This window comes from Eleginops maclovinus, chromosome 19, assembly GCF_036324505.1.
Source record: "Eleginops maclovinus isolate JMC-PN-2008 ecotype Puerto Natales chromosome 19, JC_Emac_rtc_rv5, whole genome shotgun sequence".
Lineage (NCBI taxonomy): Eukaryota > Metazoa > Chordata > Actinopteri > Perciformes > Eleginopidae > Eleginops > Eleginops maclovinus.
The window spans coordinates 22,107,787-22,131,577 of record NC_086367.1 but is presented as its reverse complement, the minus strand read 5'-3'; the positions used below and the strand labels follow the sequence as shown (position 1 = coordinate 22,131,577).

General features: G+C 43.9%; 1 protein-coding gene across 1 annotated transcript in view; it reads right to left on the bottom strand.

Moving 5' to 3' along the window:
• LOC134882005 (neuronal PAS domain-containing protein 3) overlaps positions 1-18,579 on the bottom strand; it is a 252,374-nt gene extending 233,795 nt beyond the window's left edge. The window contains exon 1 of the mRNA XM_063909647.1: positions 18,404-18,579. Within this exon, the coding sequence (XP_063765717.1) occupies positions 18,404-18,579 (176 nt within the window). The remainder of the gene's footprint in view (positions 1-18,403) is intronic.
• Between the last annotated feature and the right edge of the window lie 5,212 nt (positions 18,580-23,791).

The window sequence follows — 23,791 nt, the reverse complement described above, 5'->3', positions numbered from 1 at the left end:
ATACAGGCTGCTGCAGTGTTTTCACTGTAAAGTTCAAACTGCAGAACTCCGACCGGCTTGTTTCTCAGTCGTAAATGACAAAATAAAACCATATTCAGGTCTCTGTTTATGTTTCATTTCAATTACGTTAGCTTTGGAGATACGACGTTGTGTCTAAACAACACCTCAACATGAAAAGAGGGACAGCTTTTCTACACTTGCACAATAAAGCCAACATGTAAACAAATAGAGGTCATTATGCTCCAAGAAGTCACAAAGAGAGGTGATAGCTGCAGATGATTACGGGTTTCATGCAAAAAGCATCAAGAAGTTCCCCATTCTGATGCAAAAGTGAGAAAAAAACTCATTTTCATCCGTTTAGGAATAACACACACCACTTAAACTCCAGCCTTTCAACTGAGTCTTACACTCTGACTGGTATTGCCTCAAAACTGATCTATTAAATTATTCTCTTTTGGGGGGATTTTGTTTTCCTGTAGTGTTCTTTATGCATTTTAGTGCATGTAAATGGTCTCCAAAGGCTGCAATCCCTGTGTTCCCTCCAGAGAGAGTTTCTCTCCCACAGACTCCCCCCTGTCTGCTATGCTTCCAAAGGAAACGGCTCCTATTACAATGAATATATTGCCTTGTTTTATCTTCTAAATGCCTAACATGTCTCTGGTAAAGCATTTTGAATTATTGGTTGAAAGATGCTTCACAAGTTCCCCTGCCTTGCTTTTAAAGTTGGGATATATTTAGCACTGACAGGAGATCCATACTCTGCAGATACACTGAGTTAAAGTGTCAGAATCAGAGAGAACGAATAAAGGGAGAGGGAACAGGAAGGAACAAAGGAGAGGAAGCAAGGAAGGACAGAGAAGGGATTGAACTTGAATTAATGTAGAGAGGGGAGGAGGAATGTTTCTGTACAGTAGAAGACATTAAAGGATGAAGAGATGTACAGACAGGAAGAGATGGAGAGAGTACAGAGGAACAGGAAGTGGAAACAGCCATAAAAAACAAGAAAGAGAGGGAGGATGAAGAAGAGGAAGAGGAGCGGGGAGTATTTAAATGCGAGCTGGTGTTAATGAGTTTGGTCAGAGTGTGGAACAGTCTTTTTAAAGCTGCTATCATTCTCATTAATGTAGTGAATGAGCCGCTGATAGCTGTCATGGACCTCACACTCCAATTAACAACAACACACACCTATAGGGATGCCTGTGCACACACACACACACACATAGGGACGAGGAGTGTGTGAGGTGTGTGTGTGTGGATGCATATGTTCTGCAGAAGTTTCAGTATTTGCACGCATGTGTTTGTGGATAATGCCACGTGAACCTAAATGTGTTTGTGTATGTGTGTGTGTGGGGGGGGCGGGGAACTGTGAGTGACTGCACTTTGATTTTCTGAAGAAGAAGAAGAAGAAAAAACTTTCAGCAATTTACAATTTCAGCATTTCTGTTTTTTAACGAGCATCCGCTAAGCTGCTGAGATAGAAATGCAAATTCACCTCGACGGGCCGAGGAGCCGCGCTGAAAAATTAATGGAATCTCCCTTTAATTTGGCCAAACGCAGAAAAGCATATGCTGCCAATAAACACAAAGAGAGAGCGTGTGTGTGTGTGTGTGTGTGTGTGTGTGTGTGTGTGTGTGTGTGTGTGTGTGTGTGTGTGTGTGTGTGTGTGTGTGTGTGTGTGTGTGTGTGTGTTTCAGAGAGACAGAAATTAAAGACGAATATGATCGGCATTTCAAAAGGAGTTCAATTGTTACTTTTGTCTTTAATTTGTGGCGTCTGTATACATTTTTCTAAAGGTGAAGACATCTTTGCTCCAAAAATCACAAATAATTATTGCACATTTTTTAAACGCGGATTCATTTCCTAAAACATCTGTGTAGTGTCGTTTGTGTGATTTATGGGGACTACTTTCAGCAACTCTTTGGCGCTCTAGTATTATTGGGCAGCAGGATGTGGGATGAGTCAGATAAACTTCATCTTTAATTATACAAAGGTTTCTTTGAATCATAATATGGACTTGTGCATTATCAAAAGTGCAGTACGTGCCATTTATGCTCGAGAAATATATGTTATATTATAATTTGAAAGGATGAATTGTAGTGCTGCAAAGAAGTCCCGACCTACCAAAGGTATTTTTAAGGACTTATTGTGCACTACAGATAAAAACAACGCACCATAATCATTTTTAATATATATTTTTGGACAATTATATGAATACTTTATCAAATTAGATAAAACAACGAGACTAACTCTCTCTGTTTTTCTTCTTTCACATTCCTGGTCTCCTCTTGTCCAATAAAGAACAGTGTTAAAGAATTCATTACCACACGTTTTTTTCCCCCCTGTGTGTGTGTGTGTGTGTGTGTGTGTGTGTGTGTGTGTGTGTGTGTGTGTGTGTGTGTGTGTGTGTGTGTGTGTGTGTGTGTGTGTGTGTGTGTGTGTGTGTGTGTGTGTGTGTGTGTGTGTGTGTCGGGGACAATTAAGTATAGCTTCACAGTGATTGATACTAGCTTGGCTTTCAATTTGTTCCACTACAGAGCTCAGAGCGTCACCTCGCCGGCCCATCTCCCCCCCCCGCCACAGTGACCTCACACACACACACACACACACACACAAACTTAAATCGGTAACACCACACACACACCTTGGCACACACTGCATTATATCACAGAGTAATAAATAAATGGATACGGGCTTTGGTATCAAAAAATATAGTAATATAAGTCATTTCATTTTTTTCCCATAATTTCTGACTCACTTTTAATTGATAATTAGAAAACCTGATCAGAAACAAGGAGGATGATTCAAGGAGATGAAAGGTTTCCAGCAGAGATGATACTGTACATCGAGCCAAACACACACATTTACATTTTCCTTTTCCTTCACGCATGAAGGGCCGCTTCTGTCCAGCGTCGAATCCTGAATCTTAATCTCGCAGTTTTATAAAACAGAAAATGGAAACATCAGCTGGAAATTATGGAGCTTCTGTTCGAGCTCAAACATACTTAATATTTTATTCATGAGATGACTTCGGATCATCTGATGTTCTCCGCAGAAACACTGACAAAATACGGAGCAGGAATACTGTCTAATTTCTCAATCTGCTCATGTGAAAGTGACCAAATGATGCATGATGGGATGCATGTGTGGTCTTTTTGTGATGTTAAAGACATTTATCCAAAGAGATTTTGAGTCCTAACACCAGGTAGGATTGTCATGATGACCTATCCTCACATTGATTGGTTAAGACGTTGAAAAACTGCAGAGTCATGGTTAAAACACATCTCAGAATCGCAGTTTAGGTCAGAAAAGATTAAAAGTGGTTCATTTCTAGTCTGCTTTGGCGACCATATGTACAAATGTCTTACTCACTTAGCTGCAACACTTTCCAACAAAACCCAAGAGTTTGAATTCATCCAAAGGGCTATAAAAGACAAGATTGACAAACATATAAGTGCATTAAAAAGGATATTAAACTCCTCTGCCCTGCTAAAGATCATATGTGTCAGTACTTGGCTGTAATGCACATCGAATACCTGAAAGAAACAGAACACATATCCAAAGGATGTTGGACTAAACCATGTGCATGATGCCCAGGTTACAGTTACCCATAGCACATCTGTCTCTATGTAGCTTTAAGCAACATGTATGAGCATCTCTGCAGAAGTATAATTCCAGCTTTACTCCTCATTCTTGAAGTCTACTTCCTAGCTAATCTGAATGAATCAGAATAACATTCCCAACTGTCTCTGGGTCAGTGGTTCGTTCCAATGCCCAGCAGTCAACCTCTCTTGGGCGACATTCCTAACCCCAAATGGCTCCTGAAGGCATGTCTACGAGGATTAAGTTTGTCGCTTTGGATGAAAGCATGAGCTAGATAAGATGCTTTGTGTATTCAAGTCCTCTTAATACAACACAATTAAAGACTTGATCTCACCTGTCACCTTTTTGGTTAAGTTATGACAGTCAAAGTAGTTTACTTTGCAGCATAATCAAAAACCTGTGTTGTAATTTGGGATTCCTGTGGTGTTTTCTGTGACTAAAAACAAACCTCACCCTCATTCTGTTGTTGGATGACTGAGAGTGACTTTCTCTATTGTTATTTGAAGCCAAAAAGTTCAAATGTCACCGCTGCAGGGCAAACAAGTTTTTAAAAAAATGAAAAACTGCAGACTTTGAATAAATTCAAACTTTATTGGAATTCACGGTGAGACGACGAGGAAGCGTCTGGGAATAAGGTCACAGAGACACAATGAGGATTCACAGCGCTGCCTGTGGCCTGTCTGTGTGTGTGTGTGTGTGTGTGTGTGTGTGTGTGTGTGTGTGTGTGTGTGAGAGAGAGAGAGGAGGGCAGGAGTCAAGTGGGTGAATAAGTACAGACATCAATAACGGGAGGACACGTGCATGAAATTACACGCAGGAGATCCATCATGGAGGAGCAGCAACAACAACAAAGACCACGATAAGATGAGGGGGGGGATGGGCAAACCTGAAGGTGACAGAGACGCTTTTGTCAATAAAGTTGTCGGTTCAAATTCCCAATAAAGGCCAAACAGAGCTGCCAGACAGCGGTGTGAAATGTCACTAAAATACTTGGATATTTTGTATAAAGTGAAGGCTATCTTTTTTACTCATAATACTAAAGCTTAATAACAAATAGCAGTGTGTGTGTGTGTGTGTGTGTGTGTGTGTGTGTGTGTGTGTGTGTGTGTGTGTGTGTGTGTGTGTGTGTGTGTGTGTGTGTGTGTGTGTGTGTGTGTAAGCTCTTTGAAGAGCACTCGTCTCTGATCAGCATGAGGTTGAGTCTTTTTTCTGAAATGTCACCATGTATCGCTCAGCGGGTTGAGCGATTCAGACGCGCTCGTGCACGCACACACACAGTTTGTGCGTGTGGAGAAAAGATGATGAAGAAATGCTATATTTATTGGGGACTATTTTCAGCGGCGGATGAATCCACACTAGGGATAATTTAAGGCAGTGAACGTGGTATTGAATCAAAAGCAAACTACACAACACAATTGTCTTGAGTGCAATCTTTTATGCATCACTTATCCTTCTGACTTGGGTGTCCCCCTCTGTCCTCCCCCATCTCCCCCCCTGCTCTGTCTAACAGAGAATAATCAATAGTCATTTCACCCTCGGGTCTCCCTCCTGCATACAGGGGCGAAACAGGTGAGCGAACCGGGTTGAGGAGGCGAGGGGAGGTAATGAGAGCAGAGGAGAGGAGATGAGGAAGAACAGGAGGAGGAGTGATGGATATTTCATGGTGGAGAAAAAACACACACACAAGGTGGTATCAAACACACAAGACAAAGTGAGAGAGTAACAACAGATCATCATCACACCACAACACATGTCCTGGCAACTGGACACACACACACACACACACACACACACACACACACACACACATACACACACGATTAATCTGCAAATAATTCCTCCTGGGATTGATGCAACAATGCGAGCAGCTGGCTAATCTACATGTTCCAGCACCTGGTTTAACTGCTGGACACACACAAACACACACACACACACACACACACACACACACACACACACACACACACACACACACACACACACACACACACACACACACACACACACAACAAAGAGTTGAGTTTTAACTAAATGATGTTCTTCGTGGTGACGAAGGGGGGACAGAGCTTCCAAAAACTAGGAACCTGTCGATGCAGCTTCATAGAATCTAATTGTTACTCGTCAATAAAAAACTACAATAGATCTTTTGGTGCATGTGAACGGCTTGCAAAGGCTCAAATCCCAAAGTTCCAGAACATGATGTCATCACCACAGAACACTCGCGCTTCCATTGGCGGGACATCTCTATGAGCAGGTTGACCAAACACAACAGAGCTGGCCAGCTAATCAATCAGAGCAGACTGAGCTCTGGTTTCAGACAGAGGGTGAAGAGAGGAGCAGCAGCACAGGCAGTATGAGAGAAATAAAGAGCTTTAGAACATTAAAGCAGGGAGACATGTCCCAGGAGAGACAGAAAATACTGAATTGAAATTAAAAATGAGCAAAATAGGGCCCCTTTAAACCCTTAATGTTGACTCCAAAGGGTTTGAAGAACCTGAATACACCTCTCTTCCCTCCCTTCCATCATTACCAGAGGCTGAGCAGAGAGAGAGAGGGGTCAGGAGAGGGGAAATGATAAAGGTGAGGGGGGCTGAGAGAAGAGAGAGGGATTGTAGAGCGAGAAGTTAAAAGAAAAAGCCAATGCAGTAAAAAGTGTTAAAAACAGGGAGAGAGACGAGAACAAAAGAGCGGGAATACGAGAGAAAGAGGAACGGGAGCATGAGAAAGAGAAGAAGAAATAATACAAAAATGGGGAAGGGTTATAAAGAAGGAGGTGTGTGTGTGTGTGTGTGTGTGTGTGTGTGTGTGTGTGTGTGTGTGTGTGTGTGTGTGTGTGTGTGTGTGTGTGTGTGTGTGTGTGTGTGTGTGTGTGTGTGTGTGTGTGTTTAACCAATCTAAGGTATAGTATAATTGAAGTGTGTGTTTTCAAGGACAGGTAGATATTGGTCCTGAGGTGGGAAGCTGCCGAGTCAGCAGCTCTGAGCTGATTACATCCTCTGTCTACAAGAGGAGAGGGGAGACAAGGGGGGGGAGGGAGAGGGAGGAGTGGATAAGAGAGGAGAGGAGAGGGAGGAGAGATGAGGGGGGAGGAGAGGGAGGAGGAAGAGGGGAGAGAGGAGAGGAGAGACAAGAGGGGAGGAGAGAGACAAGACGGAGAGGAGAGGAGAAGGAGAGAGTATAGACAAGAGAGGAGAGGATAGGAGAGGGGAGACAAGACGGAGAGGAGAGGAGAAGGAGGAGAGGAGTGACAAGAGAGGAGAGGAGAAGAGAGAAAAGAGAGGAGAGGAGAGACAAGAGGGGAGAGGAGAGAAAGGGGGAGGAGAGGAGAAGAAAATAAAACAGCGGGACACAGGAATGAAAAGGAGAGATGAAGAATACAAAATAAAGGAGGAGAGAAGCCGATGTTTTGTCGTCTGATTTAAACAAATTCAAACGAATATATTCAAGGGACCATCACACAACGTTTATTGAGGAAACACAACTCAATGTCAGGTTGACAACTGTAATTATTAAAAATACAGCCCATAATAAACAATAGCCTAAACAATACTGACTCAAATCTACCGTGTAAACATATGTGTTGCCGAAAGACGAACACAGCAGCTCATCTAAAGCTGAACGTCGTTGTTTTTAAACCAGAGAAATGCAAGACGCATCAACCAGAAATAAACAGCCTTTGGACCAAAATATATGAATCTATCTTCCAGAAACAACGCAGAGTTCGGAACGTGTTGTTATATAGAAAAGGCAGCGGGATTTGTTTATGTCAAATAAAGGAAACGTCACTAACAACATGTTTGCGCTACACTTTTCCAGCCCCTGAAAAATGTTGTGTGCAGCGTCATTTACATTTTTATACATTTCTCCATCTGGGACAAAAACCAGAGTGTGTCAGAGTGGCGTTCAGCAAATTTACACATTGTTATTTGGTAACAACGCTGCTGCCGCCGAGGCTCAATTACCGCACGGCCGGAGACGTTTTCCATGCATTTCCTCTCCCAAAGACAAATGTAAATTCAGTTTGAAAAGGAAAGCAATTTTCAGTCAACACATAAGCCCACTGTTTCCTTTTTTTTGTTTATGTTCCCCCCCCTCTGATAACCGTGTTTACATGGACAAAACCAATCTGGTGAAATCACACAGGGAAGTGGGACGGAAACTCCGCGTTTAAAACAAAACTTAAAGTGTTTCTTCACGTCGATCAAACTCTCGCTGCTCCACGAGAACCAGCAAACCGCCAAGCAGCTGCCAAACCCTCAGAGCAGCCTCTCTCTCTGTGGTTCTCTGTGTCGCTCGTCATCAGGACGCGGTAATGGGACATTTTATTGTGTTATTTCGCCCCTGGGGAGAAAGGGAGGGAGGGGAGGAGAGGAGGGAGGGTGTTTTGGAGACAAAGCCAACTCTGTGCTTTGTGGTTTTTCTGTTGTTTCTGAAAGTTCGCCAACTCAAGCACCACCACAGGCCTCCATTCTCCCACAGCTTCTCTCCCCCTCTCCGTCCTTTCTCTCTGCTTTTAAATTGCGGAGGACAGATTCTAACATTAGAGGGAGGTTTATGGATTGTGTGTCGATTGTTATGATGTGTACCTGTCCAGGAATAGTAGCTATAGTTTCCTTATTCCTTCTTGTGCAAGAAGAAGAAGAAGAAGAACAAGAACAAGAGGGAATTCAAGGTCTGTATTTGATGTTATTCGAGGGAATTTGTAGAAATATGTCCTTCAAACTGTTTTCTTTTTGTATGTTTTAACAAACAAAGCTGCAGAAATTGGTCTCCATTTGTTGTTATTCAAGACATCTGTAGAAATATTTGCAATAGGCTATGCACTTTGTTTTCAGCAAACAACACTTAAGGAAATAACTCCTAAATAAAAATAAGGGTCAAAATAAGCAAGTAACTGTCATGTTGAATATTGAACACATTATTATCTGGCCTTACATTGTTTCAAGTCCGTGGATTGAAATTGCAACCAGCCTTAGACTATAGGATAATCTCAAACACACACACACACACACACACACACACACACACACACACACACACACACACTCCCTGTGTTCAGGTCCTGTGGGGAGGCTCTCCTCTGGGCACTTAGAGCCTCTCATCCAGCCTGAGGTGAGTCTGATTCAACAGTCGTCCGCCGGTGAGTGGAAGAGTGACTCCAACATCACATCCCGTCTCTCATTCTCACTTCCCTTCTTCTATTCCTCCATCTCTGCTGTGTGTTTTTATTCTGCATTAATTCCACATCACTTTCGTGTCTTTGCATTTCTTGTCTTTTCGTCTCATTTTCTGCAACTCTGAATCTCTCGGTCTCTACGTCATCCGTCATCCATCATGTCTTTCCCACTAATATGGATTTCCACTCTCTACTGAGATTAAAAATCAGACTTTTGGGATTAGAATAATTATACAGCCGTGGAAAAAATTAAGAGACCACTTTAGAATGATCATTTTCTCTTGTTTAATTATTTAAAGACATGTGTTTGAGTTAAAAGAAATGGTTTTGTTTTTTTGTATCCTCTAAACTACTGACAATTTGTGTCTGTGCTGGAATTCAACAGACACTGGAATTCAACAGACACTGGAATGGCTGCCATACATGTAGAGATAACGATTCAAGAACAATTTGTGTCTCATTGTTTTCCGGAGCTGTATTTTGGTTCGGAAAATCTGAGAATTCTTAAGAACAAAAATCAGAATTCTGACTCAAATCTCAGACATTTGAGTTTGAGGTTTTACTAAAAAAAACAAAAACACTTTTTGTCCGATCGGTTCACACGTGGCCCTTATCCTCTTCCGTAGAGTATCGGTGCGCTCAAACCAATTACATTGAGACAAATCTTCCTCCGATCATTTGAAATTCCAGTGAAATCGGCGTTTTAAAAAAGGACGTACGGTTTAAACAATCCACTCCTGTAGGTTTTTCCCGTGTTTCATAATCTCGTTGATCCTATTACTCAGTGCGTGGATTTCATCGTTTCATCACTACGGCCACTAGAGGGCGCTGTCGTTGATCGTAAATGTGTTTTGTTTTGGGACCTTTGCTGAAAAAAACAATGTCGTCCAAATCTCCAAAAATATCCCAACCCCCCCCCCCCCCCCCCTACTATTGCTCAGTTTCTGTCTGGCTCTCTCGGTCCAGTCTTCCTCTCTCCATCATCTCCCTCTCCAGAGCTGCTGTAGTGTACTGATAGTGGGAGCACTTGTGCAGTCAGCTATGAAGTCTGTCCTCCACCTCTTCCTTCTACCCCCTTTCTCCCTCCTCTCTCTCTCTCTCTACCTGGAAATTAATTTGGTCTCCTCCAGATGCCTATCGCCGCTGAAATGCCCCCAGAAATAGATCCACAAACAGCAGCTCAGCCAAAATGCTGTTGCTGCCTGACAGCCTTTAGCAGAAGCGCACACACACACACACACACACACACACACACACACACACACACACCACACACACACACACACACACACACACACACACACACACACACACACACACACACACACACACACACACACACACACACACACACACACACACACACACACACACACACACACACACACACAGCCGGGTGGAAGGGGGGGGAGGAGAGCAGATGGAGAGATGGATGGAGGGAAGGATGGAGGCAGTGGGAGTGAATGGTGGGAGAATGGAGCGTTGGAGGGAGGAGAAGATGAATGGACGAGGAGGAGAAATTAATAGACGGATTACCTACAAATTTGTACACTTTATTGCCTAAACAAACCATCAGTTTTTAGATTGATCTCCTTCCTCGCAGGCAGCCAATGCGTTCTGTTTGCTTCTATGAAAAGCAGCTTGCAGCAGACAAGAGGACCCGCAGCAGAGAGATAATTCATCACAATAAAGGATTTAATCACCTTTTTTTTCGGTTTCCTATCAAGCATCGGTTACAAGCAGGAGTCTTCATGGTGCATTCAAGGACACACCTATGGTTTGATAGTCTGCTGCAGAAAAATAGATTTTCCAGTGAAAGTGTCTGCTTTGGAAACACAACAGCATCGGTAGCTTTACAGAGTGCGTGTTGTGCTCCCACTAACTCCAAAGACCTCGAACAAAATCATCTGACTGGAGTTAAGTTCTACAAATATAAAGATTAGCTTCCTTAAAGTTGCTGATATTTCCAGAACCTTAAAGCAAGACGAGGTAATCCGTCTAGAGATGGGTTACTCCTCCAGACGATGAGTTACAGGGTGTTTACTGGTTTTAGTTTCCTCATAAAAACCCTTAAATGTATACCGAGGATCATTAAATTATTCCACTGCAGGTAAAGTTGAGCATGGTGCGTTTCATTGTGTTTTAAATTCATGCATTACAACGTCTTTGAAAAGGGTTAAAAAAGGTGTCAGAAAAGCTTTAAAAAATAACCTGTTTCGATAACTCAAGCTTCAAGAAATTGACCACATTTTACCAAATTAAAATCTTGCATGTTTCTGCATGCTTCCTAGCAAATAACTCAGGAGAAATGACCAAACTTTAACAAAAAGAAAAAGACTAATTCTGTCCGTGATCTGTAACTATAACAGTTTACAATTAAATGCATTTCCTGAGCTCACATAATCTGCTCTCTGCCCCAAAAACAGACACAAGCAGCAGGTAGTTTGATGATAAGCTGATCAAATCCAGTCAGGATCTGAACCTCCCGTTTGTTTTCCGCCCAAATAACAAAATGATTTAACTTTTTTTGACAAACACTCTGCAAAGGTTTGGTGTTTTGGGTAAAAGCAAATGGAGTATATCCATAGTCTGTCCAAGAGTTGTATCTGAAAGTCTCAGGAGGAGCTTGTTTAGGACACACTGTTGTCAGAAATAAAACGGGTGACAAAAACATTGCCTCACTGGGCCGTGATTACATTCTTCTTTTTGGTTTTCCAGCTAAACAAACACGCCAACTAATCTGGAAACTCCCACTAAAATCAGTTTCTGCCTAAATCCGACAAGAGCGTCAGAGTCTCGTCTCCTTCTGGACTCCGTCAGAGGGACGGAAAGTCTTTTATGAGCTGTAAAACCACCGGAGAAAGTCTCACCTTCAGCGGACGAGGCAGAAAGGCCAGGGTAACATCAGATAATAAAGCCTTGCGCTCATGAATTCTACTTCCTCCCGTCAGCCCGGAGCTTCCTGCCTCCTCGGCTCGGGACAAATTAAACGGATAAAAACCTCTTTGTAGCAGAATCAGTGGATGTGAAGGCTGGACAGCAGTGAAGTGTAATTTCAGCTCTATACATTTGACCTCTGACCCCCCAGCGCTCGCTCCCTGCTCTTTAACAGCACACATATGCAAATAGCCGGCTGTTAATCTGCTGCTCGGCTCTGACCCGGTCCATCTCACTGCAGTCATACTCCACTGTATATTGTACTCGTGCACGTGACGTAACAGAGTGTGTAACGCCGTTAGAATCACATCATTGTCATGTCCTTCACGCATAGTTAGAGGAATGCTTTAGCTGTCCTGAAGCTTCTGTTTCCTGTTGTTCAAAAGCATGCTAAAACACACAAAGTTATGTCTTCAAAAACCAGATGCCAGTCAGATAAGAAGTATGATATCTTATAAAATGTTAGACTACTTTCCCCAACAAATCAAAGCCCCCTTGTTACATCTGTTCTCTTTAAAATCTCTTCTGTCTTCCCAAGAAAACACTTATTTAGGTTGATTAACTTCTTTAAGTTTAGGAAAAGGTTGTGGTTTTGATTAAATTGACTAAAGAAAAGGTTCATCAAAATTATAAGTTGACAAAGAGGTCAATAACTGGGTTAAAGGGGCCTATTCTGCTGCCTGAAACGCCTCCATTGGGCTCCTTTATTGACTTCCGGAACACAGTGACATCACTCACGCTTCTATTGGCTAGCGCTCGAACACATTGGACATGATAGGCTAAGCTGTTGACCAATCACAACAGAGCCGTCCAGCTAACCAATCAGAGCAGACTGGGCTCTGGTGTCAGACAGAGGGTGAAAAAAGGTGCTGCAGCACAGGCAGCATGAGAAACATAAAGAGCTTTCTGAACATTACAGCATGGAGACATGTCCCAGGAGAGACACTAAAATAATATGTCCTCTATAAACCAGAGTACATAAGGTGGAATACATACGATTTGATTTTGTGAGATATACTGTTTACTTTTCTTGGGTAAAGCTACAAACAATATATAGGAACAACAAGTGTGGGTACGATGCAGATGAAAATGAAGGAGTGTGATTATCAGTAGAGGTTTTTTTTCCATCAGATATGAGTCAGAAAACGGAGCTGCAGTGAGAGAGTAACTGCAACACCATCACGGCTGCTGTCTGATGGGTAAGTTTCACTTTTTTTTCAAGAGCAAACAAACACACACACACACACAACCTTCCAAATAATTACAGCACTGCAGAAAAAACGTGGCAAAGAGGAAGCCTGAAAAGCAGAACCAAGCGTTTGGAATCCGGACAGTTTCCACGATATTTTGCCAAACGCTCACATCTTTACAAATGTTTCTCGGCGTGAGCATTTACATTCCTGTCTGCTGCGGTTCTGTCGGAGCAGGTGTTGTTAAACAGGAGGATGTCGGAGTGAAATAAAAAGCCAGAAACACGACGAGCCAAGCGAGGGCCGGTCGAGCGGGGAGACGACCTCAGCGAGCTGGAACTAAATTATCTCTGCACCTTTTTTCCTTCATAACAACAGATGTTAGAGTAGAGGTGACACAGAGGGGGAAAACACGTGTGTCATCACCCTCCATCCATACGCACAACATCACCTGTTCACACTCAAAACAAACAGCTTCTAAACATTCTCCTATTGCGTTCAAAGACAGAGAGGGGTGCACTGACTCCGAGTCAACACAGGAACCAAAGTAGATTCCCTTTTATCCTTTGAAATACACAGAAATCCAAGAACAAAAAGCTCTATTTCATGTGATTCTGAATCAATTGCTGTAGGACTACGCATTCCCACGGAGAAAATTACTCCTCCACATGTCGTCTAGGCCCAATATATCAGAGTAGAAACAACAAGTAGAAATATTAATGTGAAATGTGCTACCACCAAGTCCCCAAAGGCCAACTAAACACGGAAAATACAATATAATCAAAGTCAAAATTGACAGATAATAAGAATATATAGTCCGGAAAAGTCTATCAGAGCAGAATAACCATTCAACTGGATGAAAAGTAGAAGAGAAAGGAATATATCGTGCATAAATCTGATTGCTTTTCATCAACAGGTGGAGGATGATCGTGTTCCTTATGGAGAAAATGATGGATGTCACATGAAACAGAATATATATTCCCGCAGGAGAATGTGATCTAATGTGTCGTTTGGTTTGAAAAAAAGGACACTGTGATAACCATCACTATCAACAGGTGAAAGCAATGCACATGCTGTCATACCTGTGCAGGAAATGATGTCCAAACATGTCCTTTACTGAGATTTAAGGTAAACTAAACTGATCAAATTTAAATGTGACAGTAAGAGGCCAGCTACTGAGATTCACCTCAGCAGGTGACAAAAACAGAGACAATTGTGCCCATTATGTGCTGTAGGGTGAGTAAATATCAGGTGTATGAGCACTAAGCAGAACCATGTTTACATACACAATCACAGTGATTCATAGTCCCACCTTCAGAGCCAGAGAACCAGCTCAAAGGTCAATCCCAGGTCAGCCAACATTGACCTGCACAGTGGAATACATGCACAGCCTTAAAACTTAATTCCTCTGATTCACACACACTCACACACACTCACACAAAATGTCATCGATGGATGCACATGTTTTTCCTCGACGCTCTCACACATCTAGCTGGCTCAGAGCGTCCACACACTGCATGGCTCCCCAACAACACACCGTGTGAGGGGGGAGAGAGCCGCAGGCAAAGCAAAGACAGTCCTGTGATCTCCAAACAGTTAGCCAGCAGACCTGTTACCCAGTCACACACACACACACACCCACACACACACTCACAAACACGCACATCTCGACTCTCCTCGGGAAAGGGTACCAGCGGTCCTCCTGACACCTTGAGGCTCAGGGTAAAACGCAAAGCGGCGGCGGTGTGTGCAGAGCTGTAAACATGCAGAGGGCAGGAGGAGTGCGTGTGTGTGCGGGAACAAGAATCCAAGCCCCGTTACCGTTCTCTCCGCGTTGGGTCCTGCTGGATGCTCGGCTTGGTGGGCGCCATCTTCCTGCAACAATTATTTCAATTTCTTACTTTCTCTTCTTTCCTCTTTTTCCTCTCAGATGTATTTGGACGCGGAGCCGCAGCCACCCTGACAGCAATGCGTCATGGTCGGTGTGTTAAGACAAAGCCATGTCCGTGTGTGTGAACGTGTCAGTGTGTGTGTGTGTGTGTGTGTGTGTGTGTGTGTGTGTGTGTGTGTGTGTGTGTGTGTGTGTGTGTGTGTGTGTGTGTGTGTGTGTGTGTGTGTGTGTTTGAGAGTGCGTGCTGTGCGTGAGTCTCGCCGCCGTTTCAGGAGCGTGGAAACAACGGGCGGTGGAGGCGAAGAGCGGGCTGCAGCAGCAGAGGCATGCCGAGTGGAGTGAGGGGGAACCCGGGGTGGATGCCTCTCAGATCCCGCTGTCTCTCTCTCTCCACGCAGCTTCGGGGTTTTTTGGCACTACAGAAGAATTTCCTGCCTTCCTGCGTTCCGTTGGAGGAAAAAAAAAGCCAAACAGGCGCGTCAAATCTTCACATCCTCGCCGCCGCTGCAGCGCCTACATCCCGGTTAAAATCCCCGCCGAGGAGCGTCGCTGGGCGGTCAAAGTGTCCGCGGTTTCACGGAGCATTCCCCCCCCCCCTTTCTCTGGCTGCTGACAGGAAGAAAAAAAAAAGGACACCACACATCTCCGGTATTTTCTCCAGCCCCGGCGCAACAACGCCACTCAGTTGCAGTTGGAGCCAGTTTGTGTGCGTGTGTGTGTGTGTGTGTGTGTGTGTGTGTGTGTGTGTGTGTGTGTTGTTTATTTTTTTATTTAATTCTCCCTCTCTTTCCTGTATTACAGGTTGCACCGCGGGGTTATTATCCAATTTTTCAACAATCACAAAAATCACCAACCAGTGTGAGGGGTTGATGTATTTGGATGGATAAATCAGTCTCTGCACCTCCACACACACACACACACACACACACACACACACACCCTCCACCCTCCCCACTTCACTGTAATAATAAACACATCACAGCAAATGTCTCACTTTAAAATCCAAATATCAGGATCTAACTTGCTGCAGATTATTTCCAGACTCTCAGTCATGTAAGAGGATGCATGAGTTTGCTATAAGCCTCTAAATATGAACAAAACTCCTCAAATCATTTGTAAAAATCTAATTATACCGCTCACTTTTTACATTTGCAACCACTGAAATACATTTCCCCCCAGGCTTTGATGTGTTCACGTCAGCGATGGCTCATTATCCTCCAACAGAAACTCCCGTCTGTTTCTTATATCTATCTTTTTCTTTCCTGAACATTCATTTAAATTCCTGTCTTTTTTTTTTTTAAATGTATAATTCATTGTGACCTAATCGGTGTGCTGTGTGATTAACCCCCAGGCTGCAGCCCTGGAAGCTGAAAAGCCTCCCTCTCTTTACCAATGACCTGTCAAGGTCAAAGGCATGCTGGGTATTCTCCACACAAACACAGGTTTACAGGCGGTGCTGTGGCAGAAAATAAAGACAGGAGAGGGGAAGCGTGACCTCCAGTCTGCCGTCGTCATGAGCTGAACGCCTGCCGATCAACCAGGCGCAGTGAAGTGTTCAGAAAAAAGGTGTCAACGTGTGATCGAGGCTCATTGTGTTCAGCAGCTTCACAGCAGATGCAGTGGAGAAAATCAGACTCGTCTCACTCTTTAAAAACGGCTAACACCAAATCCAAATCAAGCTTTTATTGAACTGAGTTTAGTTTTTGCTGCTTCCCTTATTCCAAACGTATCCGTCAGAGTGTGAAAGTGATATTTTAAAAAGCAAAAAGCTGACACTGCGTTTTGGTCCATAAACACTGTTGCTGTCGAGAGAGGTCACAGGTTTGACCCCCAGCAGCAGTCGTCTTCTGGGCCCTGAACTGCACCTACGTCATTCATTTTCCCACAAAACAAATAAGATCTGAAGATGTTTCAGTGTTTTTATGAATGCACAGAAGCAGTTTTCGCTCAAAATGTGAGCAAGACGGCACCTGCTCTCGAGTGATTTTATTTTTTTTAAACAAGTGCTCGCTGTGTTCTCCCCGGACGAGGTTCGGCTGCTCAGTCTCTCTCCATCTCAGCACTGCTTACGGAGAGCAGTCAAACGGAGGCGACGTGGATAATGGAGCGTAATGTATAAACATATTAGCTCCCAGCTGTTTGTCAGGGGAAACATTATGTATAGAGAGAGGGGAGAGGGGCAGCTCGGCGGCGAGCGATGATCACACACGATCCAAATTCTACAAGATGTCGTAAAAAAAAAAAACTAGACGCTACGGACGCTTGAAATCCAGACAATCTTTCTTAGGGAAGTTCACCTTCAAGTTTAGGCCTCAACTGGCTTCTCAAACTGTGGTGCAGGGGCCTCAAAGGGTCCTTGAGGACTTCTGACAGGACCAGATGACGGCATAGTTAAATCAGCGGGTTTCATGTCAGGAGGAATTATCAGAGGACGTGTCAAACTGCTGCACTAATCCTCACCCCGGTGTTGCCACAAACATAAGGTCCACTACCCCAAAAATCCCCTCCCATATGGGGGCCCATGAAGCCCTGCTTTAAATAACAATCAGCTCTTATTCTCCTCGTATTTGTTGCTTTGAGACGCTCTCGGAGGCCCCGGCAGTGATTTATGTCGTGTTTGCTCCCCACAGCTTTTAGACTTTACACACACATAGCTCCACTCCATAATGCAGAGAGTTTTTCGGGGTAATAAGACAAGTGTGTGTGGGGTGTGTTTGGGCCCCCCCACAGCTCCAGATGATTAGAAAAAATAACCCTACTGAGCGGCCGGATGGGGAGGCAATCATTTAGATTCCGATTGGAGGGAAAATAAGGAAATAACAGGAACGGATGGAGGAAATTTCCCCCCCAACAAAACAGGTTGGACTGCAGGAGCCGCAGCTTCATGACCAGCGGGGAAACACTCGACACATTTCTCCTTTTAAACAGAAATAACTCACTCCTATTTCGGACAAATTACCTCCTCTGTTTCCTACTGAATTAGCAGAACCTAGTGCCAGTTTTTTTCCACATAATTACCTGGACTTCACTCCTCTATTTCCACTGAATCACCTGCAACCTGAGTCTTCATTTTCTCCTCTGTCGCTCCGTCTTTGCTGTCTCTAAATACACCTTTTCCCACACACAGATATTCCCAAATCTAACAGTGGATATTGATATACATGTCAGCATGCTCTCCTTTTCTTTTCAGGATAAATTGCACTTAGACAGGAAATAAGTGAGGAAAAAAAACACCTTTTTGTAACATTTACCCTCACATTATTCAGTCCAGTTTCACTCACGGTGCAGGATGCTTTTTAGTACTTTTAAATGCCAACTGATGGTGTTGCTTCATTATAAAACCTTACAAATAAACCAAAAAGTGACCACTGAGTTAGAAATGCCCAACTGTATCTTCACATAAAACTGTCCCATGCTTAAAGAGAGTCTGTGGTAATCCTATAATAGGTTTTCACAGTTTTAAAAATCTAATCTATTTTAGTAAAACCACAGAAACATGCATCACATTTCAGGAACACAAGTATTTTACCTGAAGTGTGTATGCACTTTTCTAAATGTTATATTGAACTCTTTTTCTCACTCTACAGGTCGTTTTTCTTGCAGACATACCTTTGCTGGTAGGCGCTGATTCCCTGCACGCCCTGCTGATTCCCGTTCGTGGCTCCCGGGACCCGACCCACCTGGGGTCCCATCCCACCGCCTCCGCCGCCTCCTCCTCCAACCCCGGGTCCACCGACTCCCGAAGCCGTCACCTGGACGCTGAAATCCGGGAAGATCCTGATCATGGTTCCCTGGCAGTCTCCGATGCAGCTACTTTTCCAAATGTCGCTTTCCTCCCAACACTGACCAGTCACCGTTTACTGGGATTACTGGGATCAACAGAGGGGTCGATTCAGCGATAAGACAAACAACCAATCTTCTTTTTTTGTTTGCTCCTTTTCTTCTCTTAACTTTCGGATGTAACTCTCAAGCAAATCCGGATCATGGTCCCGGTGCGTAAGACAAACAATCAATGGAGCAAAAATGACTAACGGGATTGGTGAAAGTATATTCAGAAAAGATCTGAAACCTTTTCCTTTATTTTTGTATCTTCGTCCTTTTTTACTCTATCCTTCAGAGATAACCTCCGTGCAGCTGCGGATCATGGTCCCGGTGTCTCCAGCGCGCGTCTCCGGTCTCCCCCCTTCTTTATCCTCCCTCTGAACAGTCACTGGGATCAATGGATGTAAGAAGTGGTGATTTCACGGATTAAAAGACAGACGATCGGCCGAGTCTGTGGTGTTGACTCCCGGTGCAGGAGCTCCGGACTCTCCGCTCTCACACGGGCACCTCCGCCGGCTCTCCATCCGAGAAAGGCATCCGGTCCCCGGCTTAAATATCCTGGTGTGTGCCGGTGGTTCGATCGGTTCGTTGGTGGGAACAGCGGACCTGAAAGAGAGCAGTCAGTCAGTCGGTCAGTCAGTGAGCAGCAATGACATTGGTGTGATACAGTGATACAGCAGAGGCGAAGTGTGTGTCGGTATGTCGGCAAAGCCTGCGTGTGTGCACGCGTAAGTGCGTGTGTGTGCTGTCCTCTGCGCTCTAGAGGGAGAGAGAGGGGGTGGGAGAGAGCGAGAGAGAGAGAGAGAGACTGATAGGTCTGGTTGTTCAGCGGGAGGACATTTGCTCTGGCTTTATTGGGCAGAATAACGCACTATCTATAAACTGCTCTTCTATTTTTAAAGCAGTGCCGACAATAAATTACCAGTTTTATAGATAGGGTGCCTTTTTTATTCTTTGTACGTTTCTGAGTCGCGTCACAAAATGTTTTACCTCATAAAAAGTCTGAAAAACGACCTGAAAGGTTTTATAAATCCATCAGAAGTTTCAGAATGTCGCCGAAATAAGTCTAAAACCGGGATAACGAGGGGTTTAAAGTGAACTAACCTTCAGAAATAAACCAAAAGTCTTTACAGTTTCACAGCCCTGTCTCGGGAAATGTTTCCATAAAGAAGAGGAAAAGTCTCGGACTGAGTTTGTTGCTTTTACGCGTAATAAAACAATCATTCCAGAATAATAAAAACACACACAATTTAAACGATAAATAGTCATGCTTATGAGATGTGGATATGAGATCGTTTCAACCTGAAGAGTTCAGTGGTTCCCGAGGTTGGTCTGGGAGAATAAAGATGGAGAGATGTGTGGTTTGTGCCAACAAAAAAAAGAAAGACGCACGGAGCTACAGTCAGAGGTTTGGATTAGTGAGTGAAGTGTGTTTAAGAGGAGTGTGTGTTCTTCATCAGGTGTGTGTGTGTAGTATTTTCCTCTCATCTGATCTGAGTGCAGCTGAAACCCGGAGCTCTCCTCTCTCCGCTCACTGGAGCTCCGTGTGTGATCAGACTCCGGAATAAAGTCATATTCACACAGACTCTCTCACACACTGTCTCCTCCCCTTTCTCTCACTCACTCACACACTCCCCGCCTCTCTCTCTCTCACTCTGTCGCTGTGAGGCAACCTCTCTCCCACTCCTCCTTCGCTTCACACACACTTTATCAAAAATCAAACCTCTTCTCCTGTATTTCTTTTGACCTCCAGTTTTTTTCTTGTCCATGTTTTATGTAAAGCTGAACATAATGAAACCAAAACACTGATTTTGTTATTTGACAGGAGCCTTGCAGGAAGTTCAATTGTACAAAAGTCTATGAGAAAAGACGTCTTTATGACCTCAGCAAACATGTTCATCATATGATCTTTTGGTATCAATCATTACTTAGAAGTCTTGTTCTATAAAGCATGATGTTCATTTAGTAAATTATGGTCAAATTTAGAGGAAAATGAAGGATAAAGGAACAAGGGCTTTAGGGTGTGGCTACCTACAGTACATTGTGTTCTTATCATGTTTTCCTCTAGCCCTAATTCACATCCAGTTAGTATCACTGTTATCGTTGCTGCAAAATAGCTCTGTTGTGATTGGTCAACCGCTTAGAGATGTCCCGCCCCTTTGCCTACCACACAATGTGTTGGAGCGCTAGCCAATAGAAGCACAAGTGTTATGTAGCAGCGTCACTATGTCGGGAAGTAAACAAAGGAGTCCAAAGGAGGCGTTTCAGGAGGAAAGTTTGGGATTTCAGCCTTTGCAGACCATTTACACGCACTAAAACCTATAGAACACACAACAGGAAGGTATCCGAACTGAGGCACAGTATTACAGTCCATGGTTCAGAGATGACCGAAACATTAAAAACATCAAGGGCGCTAAATCAGTATTATCTCGTTAGCATTCCTTAAAGCAGGCCTGGCTTTTGTGAAGCATGCCTGGTCAGCTAATGAACATTCACCCAAGAAAACAAACGCACAACAAATGGATGAACGTGTAATCTATGTTCCTCGCTCCTCTCCACCGCCTGACGATAACTCGGATACAGAGACATGTTTGCGAGAGTAAAACTCTCATTTGCATCGTGACATTTCCAGCGAAGGGAATCGAACCCCCAAAACTCTGGCGGTTTTACTGCCCTCCTTCCTCTCTTATTGAGCCACCCAGGACACATTTCCAATATTTCATCGTCCTCCGGGCCCCTCCACCTGGACCCCTGCAGGGACTCCGAGCTTCACTTTGAGAGCCCCTAATAACCCGCAGTTCTCGCCTGTCCTCCGAAACAAAGCATCGCACTAATAAAACGTCCCAATTGAGCTGATTAAATACCAATAAAAACACACCGCGCTCCACTCTGCCAGCCTGCACTCTAAATTGGATCGCAGCTCTAACCAGCAGCTCTAATGAAAACCATCGGCCTCGCTCGCCCGCAGTACAGTTTACCTCTCTCCCCGACTCCCCCCTCCCAACTCCCCTCTCTCTCCCCCTCTTTCTCTCTGTAATGAAATCAAATGAATTGGACTGGAGGTTTCAGGGGAGACATGCTAGACCCCCTTATAGAATTAGGACTGAGCATGGTGTGTGTGTGTGTGTGTGTGTGTGTGTGTGTGTGTGTGTGTGTGTGTGTGTGTGGTCTGTATTTTCAAAGTACGACCACATGACTCACTAACTAATGATGTGTGTGTTTGTGCGTGCAATTTGACATAATACGCATTTGCCTCCATGCGTGCGTGTGTGTGAGTGTGTGTGTGTGTGTAGCGTTATGTGGGTGGGTGTGTGTGTGTGCTTACATTGTATGTGTGTGTGTGTGTGTGTGTGTGTGTGTGTGTGTGTGTGTGTGTGTGTGGGTGTGTGGGTGTGTGGGTGTGTGTGTGTTCTGGCTTTATTAGTGAGCTGTGACCAGGTAAAGTACAGCAGACAGAATCAGGACAGTCAACCTGCTGTTATCCCTCAGGACAACACACACACACACACACACACACACACACACACACACACACACACACACACACACACACACACACACACACACAGTGCTCCAGCAGAGGAACAAACAAACGCCTGCTGTAGTGGTGTATTCTGTTTATGTTATTCTTTCATTTAGGTCATGACCTACAAGAACTGATCCATCTCTTATTTCAAAATGTTACCAGTTGTACAGCTGATTTAAAAAGTTCCGGAACATAGTGACATCACTGCGGAACACTCACTTCTATTGGCCAGCACTCCATCACATTGCACGTGATAGGCTAAGGGGCGGGACATCTCTAAGCAGGTTGACCAATCACAACAGAGCCGGCCAGCTAACCAATCAGAGCAGACTGGGCTCTGGTTTCAGACAGAGGGTGAAAGAGGTGCTGCAGCACAGGCAGTATGAGAAACATAAAGAGCTTTCTGAACATTAAAGCATGGAGACATTTCCACACACCTCAGCTGTCACCAGTTCCTCTGACTTGCTGTAAAACAACTAGTCAATAACTCTCCGTCATGTCTCCCTAAATCCGCAGCCTGTCATCTCCACGCACACTGCAGCCTTTCTATTAAGTCGACAACAGTCCATAAAAATCACATGTCTCCGTCAATTTGCTTTTTTCCTCAACTCTTACTGAGAGACAGCCGGTTAGACTCTTCCTTTCTGTTCTCAGACCTTCACAACAGGTGATGATTGATGGATAGAAAGTCTGTTTGCACATGATGACCAGCAGCAACTTTATTTACCATTTCAGTGACACACACACTTCCCTTAGCTATAAGTGAACACAGCCCTAGAACCAAAGGTTGCCACTGTTTATATCACTATTGAAAGGAATGTAACTTCTGCCGGATACCAGGAACTCCTAAACGTCTATACAGTACAGCAAATATGACAAATGCTGCACATCCTCACATTAAAGCAGCAGAAAAAAGTTAACTATGGACCATTTTTGCTTGATAAATAACTTAAAACTAATATATTTTTGTGGATCGACAAACAGACATTTTAACTTCACAAGGTGAGTGTCGTCTGGTGTTTGTACACATACTGTATATTGATGTTATTTAATTGCAATAAACGTATAATAAAGATGCCGAAGCTACAACATAATGATACCAACTAGTAAAAACCCTGAATTAGTGCTTTTGCATGTCTATACGCAAGACGGCAGCTTCATTTCTAAACGGAAAATCTTCGACTCCTGAATACGGAAATGATGCAACATGCAATCACGGCATTTGTGTCACCAAGCGCAAATTTCCTTGAATCTGCAACTTGCCTTGACTTAAAAACGTATGCAAAGCGCTTAAATGTACCTTCATGTGGAACGTAAACGCACCACTAGAGACTGACCTCTGCCCAGCGATGCATTCGTGTGTTCAGGGGAATTAAATGAAAGGTTTTTCATTACCACTGCTGGAAACTAGCACCAAAATATTGACAGAAACTTGGTTATTTCTCGTCGCTATGACTTCAGCATCTTTCATAGTAAGTAAAGTCCCTGTCAGACTGTGAGACAGACAGTTCGAGCCATCCAGACAGACAGGTGAACAGACAGACAGGTACAAAGACAGACAGCCGCTGTCAGCCGCCCACCCTGCCAGCAGCCGCTGACAGCTGAATCTCTCTCCCCTGTAATCTAACTAATAATGTCTCCCTCCTAAT